We start from the raw sequence: 21,238 nt of genomic DNA, 5'->3' as shown, positions 1-21,238 counted from the left end.
ACATGCTAACATTAGGGAAACCTTCAATGTTGGTTGCTAATGTTTTTCATTTCTCCCCGATTTTGGATCATATTCCTGCTTGAACATGTCATTTTTCACAATAGAAAGTGCTGCTATACTCCACTACAATTAGCATTTCAGACAGAGATAAAGCTGTACCAGCTCTTAAAGCATAAGAAAAATAAAGTGTTACGTTTTTAAATATTAAAATAACGTGTTTTAGCAGAAATCAAAAATACAAGAATAAACCTGAGAATGAGCATAACAGGTCCCCTTTAAACAGCCAGGAGACTCCATAGGTGCGTTCCAAAACCCATACTACAACACTATTTAGTATGCCAGAAGAAGATAGTATGTCCCAGTACATATCATCTCAAATGTAGTATGCCAAAAATACTAGAACATCCTACTGCATCCAGTTGCATTTTGCTTAATGCAAGCCTGCATGCTTTTCTGGCCATTCCAACCCACAATGCTCTTTGCAGTAGAAGACATGTCACACTGACTGAGTCCCACATAGGTGCAGCTCGCGCTACAGACTGCAAGCGGGTCACAGTACAAGGTGCAATGTTATCACAAAGTAGTATGTCCACATTGTATGCATACTCAATGCAACAATACATACTCTGTAAGAGCAGCTGCTGTACATACTGAAAGTAAAAGAAAAAGTATGCGATTCAGAGCGCAGCGTTTGTCTTTCTGGGCCTTCCAGGCGCTGCTGAATGATCCATAACCAGTTTACTAGAGCTGAGCATCTCTGCCTTTCAGCAACATACCCTCCTGAATCCTCCATTCCCAAACAGTGATATTGCCAGCGGTACTCACAGAACGGGAGCTTCCTTTATCTCTGACTCATATTTTCACATTTCATTATGCTGCCTCTTTTCCCCATAGCCATTTTTTACTAGACGCACACTTACTGCTGAATTGTTAGCAAAACTGAGCTTACGTTTCCTCATTTAAAAGGGAGATTTTTCCAAAGCTGACAAATCTCTTCACACTCTACAATATCTCACTCCACATTCAGTTTTGCTTTAATTTAGCTATACTAGCACCATTATCCCGGGGCCACTACAAAAGCAAAACAAAGCAGATATCCACTAGTTTCTCCCTCTCTTTCAATCTCTCGCTCTTCTATTTCTGTGTATTTCTGTCAACCCTCTTCTGACAGCCCCTCCCTCCTGAAGGCAATCCAACAATGTCCTGCTCATTGATCAGTGAGAGGATCGGTGCAGGGTGGAGGTAAATGGCTGTCACAGGGAATGATAGACCTTAACTCAACCATGGTTGCTCCTGAGGCCACTCAGCCTCCACTTATAGTGATGGATGCAAGGATGTCGCCCATCACATTCTTGAGAATGGGGAAGACTTTGTTATATCGCTAGAGGAGTCAGGAAACATTAACATAATACATCAGTTATCACATAACTGCTTTTTCCTGATGTGACCTGATGCCTGGGTGGAAATTAATAGCAACATAGCGTTGATGTATTCTGCATTTATGTAAAATTTTAAATTAAGCTAATTTAATTTTGTAGTCAATCTACAGAAAATTAATAGACAACAAGTTTTGAAAGATGCCCAAGTAAATCACTGCTTCTCAGACCTGTACACTTGTTCCTTTTATTTGATATTATAGTGAATATCTTGTGGGACAACACAGGGTGTTAACTTGGGCTTTTTGAACTTGTGTTGGGCATCTTTCCTTTTTCTAAACAACTGAACAGGTATTGCACCAATGTAGTGTTGCGCCTCTAAAAAGTCGGATGACTTGTGAGTGACACATAAAAAAATAATGCTCCAAATCAATGCAGCAGAAGCAGAGACATCCTGACTTTTAGTCCCTAGTACTGACAGTGGATCATACATTACCATATTTTTGTTACACGCTCCTTTCTAATAAAACTTGACGTCTCCAAGGCAAAGGTGAGACATCCCTGACTTGACAAAGCTTCCCTGTAGCCACAACAGACACTATGCTTTCACAGACTGAGCAGAACTCCTAGTCATAATGAAACATTTGTCTGCTAAATACAGTATTGAGCCCACGGACGTTAAGTGTTTACAACAGGTCAGCACTATGAGTGACTAAACTGCACAGCTGTGTGTACATAGCTTCTCCCTCAAAAAAGGTTTGGGTTTGCTTTCATATTCTCAACACTTGGGTGGCTAGTTACTGGGGGAAATAATCATCAAATTATGAGCACTTATCCATCATTAGACTGGCTGTAAGAGTCCCGGAGTAAATAAATCACAGCAATATAAACTGGCGGCAGCTAAAATGGTGAACAAAGTGTTTGAATAAAGCTGAGCACTGTAAGCCTGTTGGTGGGAGGTTTTTGGATTGTATGATCCCCAATTGCTCAGTGACTCAGTAAACTGTTTTACTTCCCTTAATTCAATGAAATTAGGAAATAAATGCAGGGAAAATATAAAGTCAGCGGCAGTAAAACCCTAAATGGCTTTAATCCAGCAGGCATATAAAGGCTGAGTTGAGGGTCCTGTTCTTTAAATGTAGCTTAACTAAATCAGGCTAATGTGCTTGTGCTGTTAGCTAAACTAATCCTGTTTATTCTCATGCAACTAAATTGGTTCTTTGAAAGCAGTTTTAGCATTGATTTTGTAAATCAATTGTAAATGCTGTCATCTTTGGTAACAGTGCGCTCTTATTTTGAAATACAGTGAAGGCAAAATCATGAGTGCATGCCATTACATGAGGTATGTGTGCTCAGAACCATCCCAGCATGCACTGAGGCATTCGATTAATTCATAATCTCATTTTATGTATGTTCATACACGCTTCCTGGTGTCATTGTGCTCCATAATGTTTCTACTGTTTTAGTCTATGAGTGATTTTGGTAAATGATTGGTGAGGTTCTTCCCATGGACTAGCAAAGCACTTTTAAGTAGAAATCATAAGCCTGTTATGACAATGAAACCTTACTAACATCACAAAAGCAGCTCTAATTGCATAAACAGTTTCCAAGAAAGTGACTTTTGCAATTAACCATTTAAAATATTTTAGTGTTCAGGGCAAAACAATAAGGATTGCCCAATTGCCCGGGGCAGGTAAAATGCCATGTTGGGTTGGTAAATTAAACACATTGTTTTCCTGGAGCTGATGATGGAATTAGAGAATGGGTAAGCAGTCTTGCTTTACTCTCATGTCTGTTGAGAGTGGCACATGCACAGTACCGATCAGCATTCGTGAAGAAGAAGAAGCAGAAGCAGATGAAGAAGATATACTATATAAATCCCTGAGGGGAAATTCTATGTTTTTCACCCTGTTGTCATATACACACAGATCACAAATAAACAGGACCTATACTTGCATTAACTAGAGTTGTCAGAGCAAGGGGCTGCCTTAGACAGAGCACCCTGAGCAATTGAGGGTTCAGTGCCTTGATCAATGGCACCTCAGCTGTGCCTAGAAGGCAAACTAGCACCTCTCAAGCTACCAGTCCATGCTCCATACTTGGTCCGTATGGAGACTTGAACCAGCAGCCCTCCAGTTCCCAGGCCAAGTCCCTATGGACTGAGATACTGCTGCCCGAAAATGGAGGCAGCTATAGGCAAAGTTTATAGGCTAAAGCACAATTATTTAATATATTTAATTATCCTGGAAGCAGAAGTTCAGTTGGGTGGCATTAGAGGATACGGGTGAAACCCAACTATGTAATTCACAGTTTGCCGCAAGTTTGAGAGCAACTGCTGCTAAATAAAACTTTTTGTACAGGGGCAAGTAAAAACTGACTGAGGGCGAGCAGTGACCCACTTGGCCAACTCAGCAAGTGAAAAAAATCCTGGTGTACATATGCAAAATCCCTATTTTAATGTCCAGTTAAATGCCATACATTCTAGTTCCTTTGGCCTTTTTTTTAAGTTGGAATCTTTTAGTTTAGTTCATGGCTTTTTGCTTGCAGTTCCTCAAACTAAATTTGGTTTGGTTTGGTTCTTTTTTTGTTTACAAACTTTGAGCTAATTTGTTTTTTATTAATTATTATTTTATTCTATTATATGGTGAAGTTTTCATTATGATAATGTAACTGGCCCTTCGCTAAGTCCCACCCCTGGACGCAGACTGGTCAATGATGTGGTGGTTCACTTTTACACTGTGATCTGTAGCCTATAGTTCGGCTTTAGCTTCTAACTATCTTTGTCTTTTTAACCTGTTGTTGCTGCTGAGTCAGTTTGACATCCTGGATATCCTTCAAACACAGACTGTACACCCCTCTGTCTGCTTTTCTCTGGAATCACTGTTTCATCTTTAAAATAATATGATAATATTTCTTCAGCGAGTGCAGTTAGTAACAGTGTGGGCTCCATTCTTACTCCGACAGCTTGTTGGACCATCACAAAAGGGCGGGGCCTAGTGAAAAGTCAATTGTGATAATCAACACTATTCATTATGATTCTCAGAAAGCGAGCCATAAGCATTTCAAAGTTACCTTCATGTATGTGGTTAACAGCAAACCGTCTGGGTCATGACCCAGCTAACTGTCAAGAAGCTTTTGCAGGTTTGGTCTGAATGAATTGTTGCTATGACGACAGTTGAGAAACATAAATTAAGACATCTTTGAAGGATCAAAAAATCCTGACTCGTATCAAATCACCAACACTCTCATCCGGATAACTCTATTATCCATGCATGAAGAACGGGGCCCAGTGGTTTCCAAAGCCTGCTCTGGGGAACAACAGTTTTCCTCCCCAGACAGAAACATTTTCTCAGCACCCATTATTACCAAGTTACAGAAAATCAGTTTGGTACTGTCCAAAACAGAAAACAGGGGAAAGTCTGGGCTCCCTCAGCTATATGCACGCCTATCAGATTTGTGGCTGGAGAGTGTGATAAAGTTTATCCCTATCCAAACCAAATCAAATGACTTCTCAACACTTAGTTCACACTTTCCCCAAAGTTGCTCCATCGTTCTCAGGATGTGAAAAGGGATAAAGCACATTATAAAGTCAAATGAGCAAGATGAATTATGTTGCGGTGAGAGTAAACTAATCCTGTAATAAAGTTTTAGAAGGAAGGAAACTTTTACAATTCATTGAGAATGTTTAAACATAGCCTTCACTGGAGAAAAACCCACATATATTGTAAATAAGGCAAGAATAAGATATCTTTTACCGAAAGAAACATAAGGCAAAGTACCAAAACTGAGCTAACTTGAGCAAACAGTGCACCAACTGATAATGCCCATTTTGACAACAATAAATGTCAAGAAATACAAAATATAGACGTTAGCTGAAATACAACCTTTCCAAAATAAACTGTTGGGTTCCCCATGAACAAATAAACATCAATACGTTAGAATAATACCATTAAATATGACTTAGTCTGTATAAAGTGTGTATTTACCGGGTGCTGACACACTTTTAACACACCTTCCGTTAATATAATTAGTGTGTGATGCTGTGAGGTTAGTTAGAGCAGCCTACCGGTGTACTGCAGGAGAAACATTGTCCTCTGTCGCAGATAGGGAGATGTAACAGTCCCACCGAGGACAAAGTCTCTCAGTCCGGTATTAATCCGTGAAGTCGTGGAGTTTCTCGGCCGTTACGCTGCGGTAGAAGAGAAAAGACGGTGCTCCTAGTCGGTACCGTTTGTCTGCCAGCCAACGGTGAACGATTACCACCTGCCTCACAGCCAGCACGCGCTATGCTAATCAAGCTAGCAGAACCGTTAGTAGTATTTCCGGTTGTGATTTTCAAAATAAATCCAACGGCGACGCCTGTGTGCTCTGTTTTTTCAGACTGCGACACATTAAATTTGATTTTTACGCGTCAAATGACAGAAAATATCTGCTGATAATTACAATAAACATTATTCTTGAAAAGGTGCTTGCATGTGAAGTTTGCTCGAATATTTGCTGACTTTTCTTCCTCTTTAAGAGACTGTGCTTTTAATTTGAAGGCACGTGCACTTCACTTACCCGTGTTACACACTGTAGTAGGTGTAAATGTCATACCCCCATGGGTGCAATGTACCATGGAGTGAAGTGACTTGCAGAGTGCAGTTCTTCACACATGATAGGCTTTTATGAATACAGTGACTAAAGTTGAAGAGAGGGATTGATGGAACCGCCGGAAAACGGGCAGCATCACCTGCCTGTGAACACCAGACCAAAACTGGTCACAGCAGCAGTGAAAAAAACACATAATTAACAGAATTTGACACTGATATTGTAAGGCCAAAATTTTAAATGTCCCTTACATATGGGACATGGACCTGGCTGTGCTTAAGGCTAAAATCACACTTATGAAAACAATATACAAATCCAAATTCTTCATTATTGTTCACACAGCATCTTCAGCAGGTATCAGTGTGTATGAGCATAGTTCATTCGTGATCTTGGACAAGGTAGTTTGACAATATAAGTTTCAGCTCAAGGACCACTTAATGGATTTTTCCAGAGCTTTCAGACACACTTAACAGTCTCCCTCATGATTGAGCATGCTCGGTTGTCACAGAGAATGTGCTTGAAAGCTTCTGAAAAAGCTTATAAGAGGATTTGCGTTACAATTTTGACACCATGGCTATTTACAATAGAGTATCCCTTAAAGATACAGTGTGTAGGATAGAAGGAGATACATTGGCAGAAATGGAATATAATATAATAAGTATGTTTTCTCTTGTGTGTAGTAGCCTGAAAATAAGAAGAGCTGTGTTTTGGTTGCCTTAAAATGAACCGTTTATACCTACAATCCTTGTTCTTTGAGATTACCACGTCGCATTGTCATGTTTCGTAGCCCCAAAGGGACAAACCAAACATTTATGCATCAGACACCAGATTTAACTGTCCCTCCACAATGAGCACTGTCGGAAAAACACTGATTTTTTTAAGATGAAACTGCTTCACTAGTGTTTTGACCATTTTAAATCACTAAATCTTTTTGTTTTTGAGAGGAGGAAACCTCTGCGTTTAATTTGGCTCCTGGTAAAAACCTGCTGAATGTCTGGATCAGAAATAGGGTGAATACACATTAAGTTATCATAGAAAAAAGGTTAGCACACATTATCTGGTGCTGGGATAGCAGTCAAAACTGATGAGTTGAAAAAATGATTTGTAATGTGAACCTGCTTTATTTAGTGTGTTTACCTGTTTAAATTACTGGGTCCATTTGTTCTGAAGAGGAGGAGACCTCTGAGGATAATATGGCCTCTGAAAAAATCCTCCTGAACAATGAACACTGAAGGAAATCTAACTAGGACATGTTTTAGTTGGTTGTAAACTGCAATCTTCACTGCTAGATATCACTAAATCCCCATAAATCTCACACACTGTATCTTTAAAGGTCCATTGTGTGAGATTTAGTGACATCTAGTGGTGAGGCTGCAGATTGCAACCAGCTGAAACTTTGCCTGAGTGCCAAGTGTGTAGGTGAACTATGGTGGCATGGCGGTCTCCATGGAAGTGATCCTGCTCCATATTTAGGTATAAATGTCTCACTGTAAGGTAATGAAAACACAATGATCCTTAGTTTCATGTCTTTATACACTAACAAGAACATAGTTATGAATATATCCCAACCAATAAATAAATCATACTCCCTAAAACTTAAGAAGAGGGCCTACTTCACATCTACCTAAGTCATCAAAAAATAAAGATAGAATAAAATGACATCACAGAATGCCTTAAAAATCTGATATAAATATAGGACAAAATACATCAGTTGCTTAGTTTTATGAAAAATCAAATTATTTGTTATATGTGTCTGAGGACATTATGGAATGTGTCACAGTTGTTTTTCTGTGTCCTCATTAGCACTCCTTAACCTAGTTCAGACCAAAATTGGAGGAGATGCAGGCATCTATTTTTGTGACTGTGCATGTAGAATGGGGGTCATAATAACAGCAGTCCTCAGGTGAATTGTGTTTATTCATACATGCTCCCTTCTTGTGTCCATGTGGTATTTCGGCATCTTATTTTTTAGATTCTTAGCTTAGTTGAGGAGAAATTCATGCAGGAACAGAGCAGAACACGAGCGAACCACATTTTCCTTTTACACGATTAACATGTGCACTGTGAAGGTGGTTACATCCCCCACTGAAGTCAGATTCTGGCTGGTGGAAGTGCTCCTCCTGCACCCAAACTGTCCCTGTGCTCTACCACCAACGTCTGGTTGGCTCTTTGCCTAATATCACTGAGCCGTTTGCTGCACTGGGAAACTGTTCTCCAAGCACCTGAGCAACACATGTTAACCAAGTGTGTTATCTCCTTCCAAGTCGGCTTAACATCATCTGCCCTCAGCGGCCCATTTCGTGTACTGTATGTTTGCTTGTGGCCATTCTGCGCCTTCAGTTTTGTCACAGGAGGAGCTTTTGTGGATTCTTCCATCACCAAAACAGCAGCAAGAAAGGAACAGCAATTTAGTTTGACAACTATTCTCCTATCAAAGATCTTTTGGCGGGGGTGATTGTTGTATGTCTGACGGCAGTGGAGTGGTTGCATTGGTTGATACTGTGCCAAATTACACACCATTTACAGCCCTGCAGGGTGGGTGAAATCATTTGAAAGCCTTTCAAAGTGGAAAGTTAGATAAATGCTTGGGCAACAGATGACCCACTGTTTTCTTTTTACCCTGTCTGAAATGGTGTTTTGTTCCAAGGTGATATTCTGCATTTAGCAGCTGACATCATTGTCTCCTTGAAAAACGATTTTGAATTACTGTCCCTTCACCCTGGAACTAGAAAAAAAGGTTAGAGATAAACATAACACCAGACATATCCTAAAGTGTAGAAGGATTAGGCACACGGTGCATTCATCATGCCCGGCAAAGTGTTCTCAGCATTGATTTTAAAACAACTTTGACATAATTGCAGAAATAAATGAGGCATAGGCTGTTCACAGAGCATTAATACTGATTTCTCAATCTGCACTTCCATTTTCTGGATATGGAAATGACATGTTTAGAGCTAGTCTGATTATATGTCACAGCAATGCTGCAAATGAAATATATTAAAGTAAAAACACTGCTGTATGAATACATTAAAAGTCGAAGAGTGCTCTAACTTAGTATATTATGTAAACAACAAGTAATTTATCATATGCCTGGGGACAGTGTAGCTTAAAATAGTTTTTTTTGCCATATGTAGTGCACAAAGGGGAAAATAAAATAAGAATAGTGGTTTTGAGCTCAACTGGTATTTTTCTACATGGTGTTATAACTTGTTTGACCTTTCATACTTATAAATTTGTAATGTGTACATCAGCTAGCAGACCTTGTTGGCTCAGAATCTCCTGTAGCTTTAAGAGCACTTGAAATTAGCAAGAAATTACATATGCATATTAAAGGTAAGGGCATTTATTTAGAAATCTACACAGAGGTTCGATTCGATTCGTTCGCCTTCCTCCGCTTATCCGGGTCAGGGTCGCGGGGGCAGCAGCCTCAGCAAAGAAACCCAGATAGACCTCTCCCCAGCCACTTCCGTCAGCTCTTCCAAGGAAACCCCAAGGCAGAGGTAATTTAGTTTATGTTTTATAAATTTTCTCACTGTGAGTAATGGGATGAAGCAGAATAGCTGAGTTTATGACTGTTAAATAACTAAAAATGTTTTCTTCTTATTTATTCCTGAATTTTTAATGTATGGAGAAAATATTAAAGATTTAAAACCTTTGGGGGCCCTAAAGTCCTGAAAAGTGATATTTTTATTTTGTGTGCACAACTAGTCATCCAAACAACTGGAAACAACTTATTATTATGTGGGAACTAATTATTATTTTGTGAGCACAAGTTAATTAAAGCCCCTACAAGGAACTTTAATTTTGAGTTGATTTTGGCGACCCTGTGGACAAAAGCGATAGTGTTTTGCCAGAATGAAGCCTACATTTCCCATGAGCTCTAGCGCGTATTGTCGTAAAGACGCTTATCTGGCTCACGCATGTGTTTGTTTTGGGGATGAATGAAACAACAAGACAGGAAAACTTTGCCCCTGCTCCTATCGGGGATCCCAGCTCACCTCTGCCGTGCCCCAGCTCCACCTCTCCGGCGTAAGCTCCACCGCCGCCGGGGTAAACGCAGCGGTCGGCTGGTAAGGCTGAAGGCCTGTTTGGCGAGCACTTCCACGGCTTCTTGGACTGAGTATGGAGCGGTGCCTTGCCTCTTTATTTCTCGGCACTCACTGGACCCTGTCGACACCTGGCTGGTACCTGTCGTAGGCCCGGATGAGGTGTTCCAGCCCCGTGGCCCCTGCTCTCCTCGTCCCCCTGGCGCGTGGTGAATCTGCGTAACCTGCGGCCTCTGTGTGTGGCTCCCCGGACAGCTAAAGCCGTGGACCCGCCGGCTCCTGCCAGGATTGGGCTGGTAAATGCTAGATTGCTAGCGAACAAAACGTTTATCCTGAAGGATTTTCTGACTTCCCGAGGATTGGATTTTCTCTGTGTGACTGAGACGTGGCTGACTGTTGGTGAGTCCAGTGCTTTCACAAATCTTTTACCTGATGACTGCTGCTATTTTAACTCCCCGCAGACGTCGGGTCGAGGAGGAGGAATAGCTACTATTTATGTGAGTCACTATAAATGTAAGCAGCTAGGTAAGATGACGTGTGCCGTCTGAGTGCCGTAAATCGTTTCATCCTGGAAGCGACCTGGGACGGACCCGGACGCAGTTTCCTAAAGGTATGGATATACACTATATAGAAATAGCTTATCTTCACACCGATGGTCTCACTTGCTGTTGTAGGTCACACACAGACATCAGAAGAAACAAGAGACTTTTGCATATCCAGTTAAAAGTTCCTTGTAGCGGCTTTAACTTGTGGGAACAGATTATTATCTTGTGGGAACTAGTTATCTTGCACACAAGGTAATTAACTTATGAGAACAAATTATTGTAATGTGGGAACATTTACTGTTAAGTTAAGTTTGTTGCGGAAACAAATTATTGTACTGTGGAAACAAATCATTGTCTTGTGTGAACAAGTAATCTTGTGCGCACACATTAATGAACTTGTGGGAAAAGATTTTTATTTTGTGGGAACAAGTTATCTTGTGTGCACATGTTAATCAACTTGTGAGAACAAATTTTTGTCTTGTGGGAACAAGTTATCCTGTGTACACAAGTTAATTATCTTGTGGGAACAAATTATTGTCCTGTGGGAACAAATTATTGTCTTGTGGGAACAAATTATTGTCCTGTGGGAACAAATTATTGTCTTGAGGGAACAACTTTTTGCTGTGGAAACAAATTATTGTCTTGTGGGAATAGGTTATCTTATGCACACAAGTTAATTTACTTATGGGAACAAATTGTTATCATGTGGGAACAAGTACATTTTATGCACAAAAGTTAATTAACCTGTAGGAACACATTTTTGTCTTGTGGGAACAAATTAATTATCTTGTGGGAACAAATTATTGTCTTGAGGGAACAAATTTTTGTCCTGTGGAAACAAATTATTGTCTTGTGGGAACAAGTTATCTTATGCACACAAGTTAATTTACTTGTGGGAACAAATTGTTATCATGTGGGAATAAGTTAATTTTGTGCACACAAGTTAGTTAACCTGTAGGAACACATTTTTGTCTTGAGGGAACAAGTTACCCTGTGCACACAAGTTATTTATCTTGTGGGAACAAATTATTGTCCTGTGGAAACAAATTATTGTCTTGTGGGAACAAGTTACTTTGTGCACACAAGTTAATTATCTCTAACACATTTGTGTCCCTCAAATTACATTACATATTTATTGCTATCTGCTTCACGAAAAGTTAAGTAGTTGTGGTTCAGGAAAAGCAACATGGTGACGCTGTGCCTTAAAATAACTTAAAGTCTCCTGGGGGAAAGTCCTGTGACACATCCACCACCTCAACCCTCCCTCTTACACAGACTTTTGGTCATTATAGTCCATATATATACATATAGTCCACTTCCTTCTTTAGTCCTATCAGCACTTCAGTCAGATTTACACAAACGTGGTGCTTTACTTCTCTAAGGTATACTGTACGTACAAACAGTGCACAACCTGTTATGCATTATATTGGATTATTATATTACTAATGAAATCATGTGATATGTCATTTTACTGATTTAATTTGCAGAGGTGAAGCTACATTTGAGTATTTTATACACTTTTGGGTAGTTAAGTATATAATGGTGCATCATATATTTTAAGTACATCATAAATATTGTATGTTAGATTAATTTTAATTTTTAATGTAGGTTGTAAATGTAACTGTTATATAGATGTATTAGAGGAAAGACTATGACATTTACCTCTGAACTATAGATGAGTTGAATATAAAGTCACATGAAAAGGAACCTCAAATTTGTGGTTAACTTCAGCATTTCGGTAACAAATACATACTACTTTTTCACCACTGTCAGTTTTATTGTTTGCATGACTTTGTGGAATATTCAAATGAAGCTAAGAATACTCTGTGCTGTGATGTTAGCAAGAGCTCAATTAGGTCCCAGTGTGCTGCAAAAGTGTTAAATGTGCCAAATTTAAACAGCGGTATTGATCATTCGATGCTGATGTCACTGAGCAAGGCCAGGTGGGATTTGGCTGGCTTGACAGGAACGCATAGTTGAATGCAGGCTCAAAGCAGATCAGAGCCTTGTTTTTTTCTGTATGGTGCTTTGAAGACAATCTATTTTTATACTAAACAAGAAGGAAAAGATTTAAAATCCTCCACTGGGTGAGCAAGATGTGCTTCATGCGTTGGCTGCTTTGGCCTTTAGTGGTCATGCAGAAATGTACAGCCAAACAGGGCTCTCTTTCACCGCTCGTGTTTTCTCTGAAGAAAGGCAGTCATAAATAATCTTAATGGGTTCTAGACTGAATTCAATTACCTCTGTCACCCAATAGAAATGAATAAAAGCCAGTGTGTGCTTTCTTATTCTATTTGCATCTCCTTGGGGGATGATGTTTGCATTTCTTCAATTTCCAGACTATGGTTTGCTCTCCATGGCTTGCTTAGTCAGAAAATTCATTTAATCAAATGCTAATTTGACATAATACCTAACAGATGCAGGAGACCCTATGTGGCTTTTATAGATAGCACTGTGCGTTAACAACACCACGGTCCTTCACGGCAAAGTGAAGCGGTTGGCTTTAAAGTGGGGGGAGTAATAAATCAAAGTAATTCCCGCCAGAACATTTCCACTTCCCTCAGAAATGAGGAAAAATCTTTACCATCACAGAAAACGTCACAGTGGCCATTTCTTCAATCTGAGAGGCATAAGTTTGACCCCGCTCTCCAACCTGAGGGCACAATTTACAGATTCCTGAAATCAAATCTAAATTTTTAATTAAGGGAACATTGATTATTAAAGGTTACTTATTATGTTACGCAGGAGCAATCCACAGACATCTAACCCATAGCTACACTGTTAACGGTCCAGTGTGTAGGATTTAGGAGGATATAGTGGCAGAAATATAATAATACTAATAATACATAGGATTTATATAGTGCTTTTCAGGATACTCAAAGATGCTTTACAGAGAATAACAACAGCAATCAAAAAAAAAAGGTTGTGGAGAGCTTTGTAAGTGCTGATGAGGAGTTTGAAGTAAATGCGCTGGGGATGGGAGCCAGTGGAGGTTATGAAGGACAGGGGTGATGTGGTCATGGGTGCGGGAGTGTGAGAGAACACGAGCAGCTGAGCTCTGGATATACTGTAGTTTTATTAAATGTGTTTTGGCTGACAAACCGTACAGCAGACTGTTGCAGTAGTCCAGTGTGGAAGTGATGAATGCATGAATGAGAGAGGAGAGGGATGGACGAAGGTGGGCGATGTTCCTGAGGTGAAAGAAAGAGAGAGTTTGATTGAAGATGCCACCAAGGTTATGGACATGGGGGGACAAGAGCACAGTGGAGCCGTCGATGTTAGACCTTAGAACAGACTAACAAAACACTGGCTGTAGATAGGGCCATTCGTGTTTTCACATTTTGGCATTTTCACTTTGGCCACAGTGGTAAGCAGCCCCTCCGTGATGAGCAGGGTCAGAAAACACAGCTCTAATGAAGCTCATATCCTCCCCTATTTGCAAGCTCTGTCCTAATTATGATCCAAGGTCTTTTCTGCACATGTACTGGAATTGCCCAGGGGGTAATATATTTTTTGAAAATGCTATCTGCAACCTTAACCGATTTACTTAATATTAACCATGTTGTCCAAAGCTGCTCCCACTAAATGATACCTCCTCTTTAGATCCTTTATTTTATCAGGAGCTTGCACTTGTTGTTGGCCTGACAGCAGCAAAAACAGTGTTAGCACTCCACTGGCAGCCTCCTCATTCTCTTTCCCAGAATCACTGGCTACAGTCCTTATTGGATATAATATACTGTATATGGAGATTTCAGTCGCAAGAACGCATAATGCCAAACAATGAACCATCTGTGCCTGAGTTTTCTTTACTGCCAAAGTGAAAGATCTTATGTGCACACCCACTGGGTCATAGACCCTTTATGTTTATTATTTTATTTTATTATCATTTTTATTGTTATTTTTATTACAATTACTATTTTTTCTTCTTTTATTTTTTTCTGTTTTTCCCCATCATAATCTCTTTTTTTTCTCCAGCTTGATCTATTATGGCTGGTTGTGCTGTGGATTGGGTTGTCGCCATGGGTTAGTTGATGTTAGTTAAGTTATTAGAGAAAAAAGGTGAGCACACATTAGCAGGTGCTGGGCTGGCGGTCCATCTGTGACGAGCCCAGCAACATTGGAGAAACACTGATTTGTAACGTGAAACTTATTTATTCAGTGTTTTAACCAGTTTAAATACCCTGGTCAGTTTGTTTTGGAGAGGAAGGCTGAATCCAAATGTCCACCCTCTGGACCTGCAGACTGAGTCATTGTGGATTTCAGTTGTATATAGTGTGACAAAAGTCTGCGAGGGTAAAGACTGCAAGCAGCTTATAGACAGCTCTAGTTACTTGTTGCCATGGAAACATTCAACTATCACCGCTGTCATATTCATATATATGTCATATGAGATGATGAATAGTGCCGACTCATCTGTTCCTGCAGATAACAAGATCTAAATCCCTTGTATAGCCTTTTTTGTGACTAAACAAAAATGTATTAATACATCTCTATACAATAGGCTACACATGTTCAAAAACAGAAATGTTTGTAAATAGGACAGGACTATAACCCAATAAATTGGGTATTACTGACATTAAAAGACATTCTTTTGTGTTTTTCGGCCAAATTTTAGCCTGTTCCACTGCACAGCCTGAAAGGCCACACAATAATTAAATGCATTTTCAGTCCCTCTACAGCCTAAACTCACACATTTTTCTATATCATGATGTGGTTGAATATTATTTCTGGCCTGCCCAATTCAAGAAGCATTTCAATAGCCCTAACTATTTATAATGTTTTACAAGTTCATACGTGTTTTTTTTTTTGGCGATTGAAAAAAACACAACGTCACATCTGTATTGCAATGAATTGTTGGTTATTAGATCAGTGAAGTCTGCACTCCAAGCGGAAGTCTGCAGAAAGTCTGCTTGAGGTCCCTTGTTGGACTGGATGAATTGTGGATTTGGACAGCACTTCCAGACTTCCTGGGAACACGCATGCAAAGTCTGAGAGTCTGGAAGTGCGGTAAAATGCGGACATTTCACTTCAGCGGAAGAGATCTCTGCAGATGATTCAGCTCCTGGTAAAAACCTCCTGAACAATGAGCACTGAAGGAATCCTATGGGGAGAAATTTCAGCTGGTTGCAATGTGCAGTCCTCACCACTAGATGCCACTAAATCCTACACACTGTTCCTTTAAACAGCTTTCTTTATCAGGCACTCCTGGTGTGCTCTCGCCATTGTGCCAACCATTTCATCATAAAGAATGCCCTGATTTTGAAAATGGAAATATATAATAAAATAGTTAAAGATCTTGTATGTGTGGATATTCTCTTTCAATGCTGTGTCAATCAAATAAAGACATTTATTGTACTTCCACAGACAGTGTGAGCCTTAAATCACAGTTGGGTTCCACTCTCTTCGCAGGGTCTTCACATCCTCTTCACATCCTTTTTTGAGTGGAAAATACACTCGGGATTTGTCTTCTGTTGTACGTTCTGTGCTTCTGCTTTTAGCAGGAAATGTATGATGGCACACATAGCGCCTTGCAAAGTAAATAATGTACTGTGATGTACTGTTATGCTCTTTCTGATCACATGAGAGGTTTTAAAGAATCTGGCCCACTGAAGGTTTTTTATATTTATAGGGTTCCTGTGTGGTCCTCTTGTTCACCCTTTCCCTTTTTATCGCCCACTGTCTGTGTTTTTTGTCTCTTTGTGCTGTCTGCCCTTCATGCCATATCATCATTAATTCTCATTATTTCCCATCATCTGTTCTCTGACTCCTCTCCGTACCTTCCTGTTCATTAGTGATTAGCGAGTGATCATTTGGACGGGGAAGGTTGAGGCGATTCTCCAGCCCGTCAGAGCCACACCTCATTAACCGAGCACCACATTGTCCCAGTGAACGGGTCGGCCAATTTACCAGTTTGAGGGATGCAATGTACTGGAGGAGTAGTGAAAGAAGTGATAACAAGAAAGAGAAAGTATGGCTGAGGTGTTTTATGTTCCAGGAACCTTGTCTTAAGGTCACTTATTTTCTTGCAGGGGGAAGAAGGAGATTGGCGTTTTGTCAGTGGCAGCATTCGGTAAATTGGATTAAATCCACACGGAGGCCAGCCGCTCTCTAGAGGGTTTCCCCACAGCATGAATATTGATGCAAGGATTTCATGCAGGGCACATAATAACAGCTCTTAACCTCTCTCTATCGTCAAATCCCTGTCAGCGGCAAGGGCCTCAAACGATCACTCAGAGTGTGGAGGTCACTTGGACGTAAAACATCATCAATATAGCAACGAGGGCAGGCTCAATTATTTGTTTTCATCACAAGGGTGCCCAAATTCCCATTAAAATGCCACAAGGATCCTGTTCCACAACACAACAGGTCCGTGACAGTGAATGGGCACTCTAATGCATTTTGGCAGCTGTGTTGTGCAGCTAGCTGGTCATGATATCTGGCACTGAATGCACCATCTGTGCAGATAAGCATCACATACATTGGCCCTTAGACAACATTAACACAAGGCTGACAGATCCAGTGTTTACTGTGCTAAGGATAAGGCTGGGAAAAAAACAAAAGGCCGTGTTAGCTAAAGAGATCAGGCGAGGGTACTTATGTTTAAAGGGTAATTCCTGTTCATTACAACTTAGGGTCTTACTTTTGCCAATTTGGCAGTGACATTACGCTCTCCACTTCTATTGCTGAGATCTGCACCTACACTAAAAAGAAGTCAGAGAGGGGAAGAAACAATAACTGTGGGAAGATCAGACAGGTTTGAAACGAAACAGCAAGGTTAGCTGAACTTATTTTGACGAGAACACAAGGAACACAGCCCAGTCGCAGTTAAGTTAAAGGGACATTGTGTAACATTTTCAGTTGTTTATTGGCAAAAATTGATGTCTGCATTCATAAATATGTCATCACTGGTGTACTATTATCTCCACCAATAATCTGACTTATTCTTGCAAAAGGAGAATTTCGGATTTGTTTGTACATTGTGCGGGTAAGTCGTCTGTGGGGTTCCATTACGTTTCGCCATCTTGAGAATACACCCACCAGCAAGGGACATACAGCGCTGCCTTCTGCGTTTTTTTTTGAGAGCCAGGCCAGCGCTGCGTGACTGAGGAGCTGAGGGAGAGGAGCAAGAGGCGCTTCGCTACTACCCTGGCAAATTTGAAACAAAGTCCCACTCTTTGAGCATAATGCAGGATCATGCATATGCAGCATCACGGGAGACGGAATCCTTGTCGCCAAGAAAGCGCAAAAGGGAATAGAAAAGGCAGCGTGACCGGCGAATTAAAAAAACGAAGGCCCACATCAGGGTAGCCTTTCCCAGGTAGAGAGAGCTGCTGAGGGAGAATGGTAATGCAATCACAGGCCAGCGCCACTGTTGGCTATTAGCCGCTGTTAGCGGCCAGTCGCTAACAGCCTCATCCCTCTCCTCGCATCACTGCGCCGCTGTTAGCTGTTAGCCGCTGTTAGCGCTGGCCTGTGATTGTATTACCTTTCTCCTTCAGCAGCTCTCTCCACCTGGGAAAGGCAATTCCAATGCTGACCCTTGTTTTTTTAATTCGCCGGTCACGCTGCCTTTTTGATTCCCTTTTGCACTTTCTTGGCGACGAGGATTCTGTCTCCCGTGATGCTGCATAATACATGATCCTGCATTATGCTCAAAGAGTGGGACTTTGTTATGCGGCAGTAGTGCCGCTGGCCACTAACAGCTGTTAGCAGCGCAGTAATGCGAGGAGAGGGATGAGGTGTGTGAGGTTGAGCCACTTGTCAGTTGTCAAAGGACAAGACGTGATTGGTTTGTTTCAATTTACATCCGCCCCAACAGTCCTACGTTGTAAACACAGCCAGCATGGTGAGGAGGGGGTTTGTCAACTCATGTCGCGTGTCTGTGTAGGAGCCTGAATGAATACTCCATGTAGTATCGGATGACATGGTTTCATCAGTGTTATCATAGCTTTTTGGTACACAGCGGCTACAGTTGTTGCAATACGTGTTTGAAACAGTGAGGCGCTAGAGTGCGCCATCTGTTTGAATGCAATATATGATTTCAACGTTAGATGGGAGAAATTCCTACACACTGTGGCTTTAATGTTGGCATCGTATGTTTCTGCAAACATTTCATACATATCAAATGTTTTTAATGACACGTAGTTCTGATTACATGTATATGGGCTGACTTTGTCATCAGCTGGAGGAGGGGATGGTAGATGGCATCCTAGGTGGAACGGCTGCTGAGCTGCAGACCACTGTTGCAGTACATACATTGCTGCATTTCCAGTGGCATTCTGTTCTCATGCACAGCACTGTTTGTATACCGACTGTGGGTGTTCATTGTTTTGTCCAATGAAATTTGCCACGATCTCTTTCAGCCAGTCAGGATGCCACTGCAAAATTAAAATCTGTTCTCTGCTCTGCTGCTGTCAGCCGTCATTTTAGGCAGAATCTTCGCACCCTCCTCCACCCCCTTCAGCTCCAGCCATTGTATCCAGAGTCTTGGACAAGCTCAACAAAGGCTCATTCCTCTACTCATCCAGATCATCGTCATCTTCTTCTCATCGCATGTTCACCACCTCCACTACCACCAGAGTCTAGACCCCGAGGGGGTTCCCTATTCGACTTTGGATTCATCACCCTCCTTAAATCATACCATCTCGATAGGGTCTAATCGCCAAAGACTTTTCACATTTTTCATTCTTACGTGCACATTCTAATAAATATCTGTTTTAATATAAAAAAAAGGGTCACTCCTGATCGAAATACCTACGGAAAAGTAACGCACCACAATTTTGTGTATTAAACACACATAATCATGAGCCAGTAGTATGTTTATAACCCATGTAATCGCGAAGGCTGCAATTACATCAACAGTGCACTGATGGGAGTGAAATAGGAAGAAGTATAAAGAGCAAAAGTCTGCATAAGGAGGCAGGTTTGGTCAAACAAGCATGACTCTCCCCTAGGAGAGTGGTTTTCGTGTTCCGTGTTACTTGTCATCATGTTTCTTTTCAGAAACCTATGTAACTTTACGTTAAAGGGAAACACACTATGTTATTTCCACGGCCTAGGAAAGTTTAATCAATATTTGTGAACACGAGCTGCTCTTTCTCAAAACCAGAAACCAGAGAAGTAAGTTTCAAACTTGTGATGTCATCAAGTATTTAAGTCAGTGAATGGGAGCCTGATTTTGTGGATGCACAGGATGTTTGTTTTATTTTTTATACCCAAATTCTATTGTAGTTTTCTCAGTTATGAAAGAGAAAATGTACCCATATACTCAGAACAGTCCCCTGAGTACTCTTAGTGTCATCTAGCATCTTTCTAACATTCATTGTTTATGAAGCAGCTCCAGAGTTTATACCAGATGACATCACAAATTTCAATTTTAGCAGCCTAGCTACTGGATTTGGGAGAGAGTTGTTTATGTTTATTACTATTATTATTGGACAGCCTTAGACCATAGGAATAACATGCTTGAATTTTGAAAATGGGTGTAGTTTCCCTTTAAGAATGTAACTTTACATTAAGAATGTAATGTGAAGATGCCATTTGTAGGGCGCTAATTTGTACAAACTGTTGCATGAGGATATCATGCCATTGTGGCACCAAAACTGAGTATTTAAAGCTACAACATGATCTTTTCCGAAACATAAACACAAGTTAACCACAGCATTCTGAACTTTCTATTGTTTGGTGTAACTTTGATGGTGTTGTTATATAAATGTAGGTTATGTAAACGTTGATATTTGGCATCTAGACTGACTTCATCACCCCCCACTAGGAAACACAGGAGTTCAGCACAGTGGGGAGTTGGAAGTGACGAGACGACTTGTAGCACCAGAGGCTAGAGGTGGATGCTGGGGTGGAGAAGAGGCTTTTGAAATGAACAGCAGCAGCAGCAGCAGCAGCAGCAGTCGCAGCAAGTGACGGCACAGCTTTCAGGTGTAGTAGTGCATGCAACAAAGGCGAATGGAGTACTGACGGCTAAAGCGCACCACCTTAATGAAGAGGCATCATTGCAGGTCGTCCAGGTGGCTTAAGGGTCGAGGTACTGACCGTGAGACACAGCATCTCCGTCTCCTGCCTGGCCGGGGACCTTTTGTAGCATGCCATTCCCCATTTCTCTCTTTTTTCCCCTCGGTGTCTTTCATCTCCCCACCGTCATTATCTGCAGTAACGAAAATATCCCTCCCCCGAAAAAGGGAGAAAGAAATGCAGCAATGAATCTATCTTGCAGCGACGTGAGCACTCCATGTGGGTGTTGTACAGATTGGAAAGCCCTCTGAGGCTAATTTGGGATTTGAAGGATTTGGGGCTGTACAAGTTAAATTAACTTAACTTGACTCTCTGAACTATCTTTGAACATTTACTTCTTTTGTTTCCATTGCAATGAAAGGTTATAAGCGACACTTCAGGTGCTCTTTCTTTAGTTTCATTCTCCAAATAAAGTGGTTTTAGCCATCTGGCTAATCAGCCATCTTGCTTACAACCTGTCTGATTGTAGGGCGGCTTTAAATTTGAAGGAAAAACATCATTAGTTATGATTCAAAAGGACTTTAACACTCAAAAACTTTAGCAGCAGAGTGGTGTGGTTTGATCAGATTTAAAGGGATAGTTGACCCCAAAATCAAAAATACATATTTTTCCTCTTACCGGAAGCTTTATTTATTAATCTAGATTGTTGTGGTGT

General features: G+C 40.8%; 1 protein-coding gene across 1 annotated transcript in view; it reads right to left on the bottom strand.

Moving 5' to 3' along the window:
* Nucleotides 1-5,664, bottom strand: part of LOC117261436 (ecto-NOX disulfide-thiol exchanger 2-like) — a 276,266-nt gene extending 270,602 nt beyond the window's left edge. Inside the window, exon 1 of the mRNA XM_033633837.2 lies at nucleotides 5,443-5,664. Coding sequence (XP_033489728.2) covers nucleotides 5,443-5,464 — 22 coding nt within the window. The 5' untranslated portion in view covers nucleotides 5,465-5,664. The remainder of the gene's footprint in view (nucleotides 1-5,442) is intronic.
* Nucleotides 5,665-21,238: the final 15,574 nt, after the last annotated feature.

This window comes from Epinephelus lanceolatus, chromosome 7 (assembly GCF_041903045.1).
Source record: "Epinephelus lanceolatus isolate andai-2023 chromosome 7, ASM4190304v1, whole genome shotgun sequence".
Taxonomy (NCBI): Eukaryota; Metazoa; Chordata; class Actinopteri; order Perciformes; family Serranidae; genus Epinephelus; species Epinephelus lanceolatus.
Note: the sequence above shows the minus strand (reverse complement) of the source record. Positions and strands in the feature narration are given on the sequence as shown.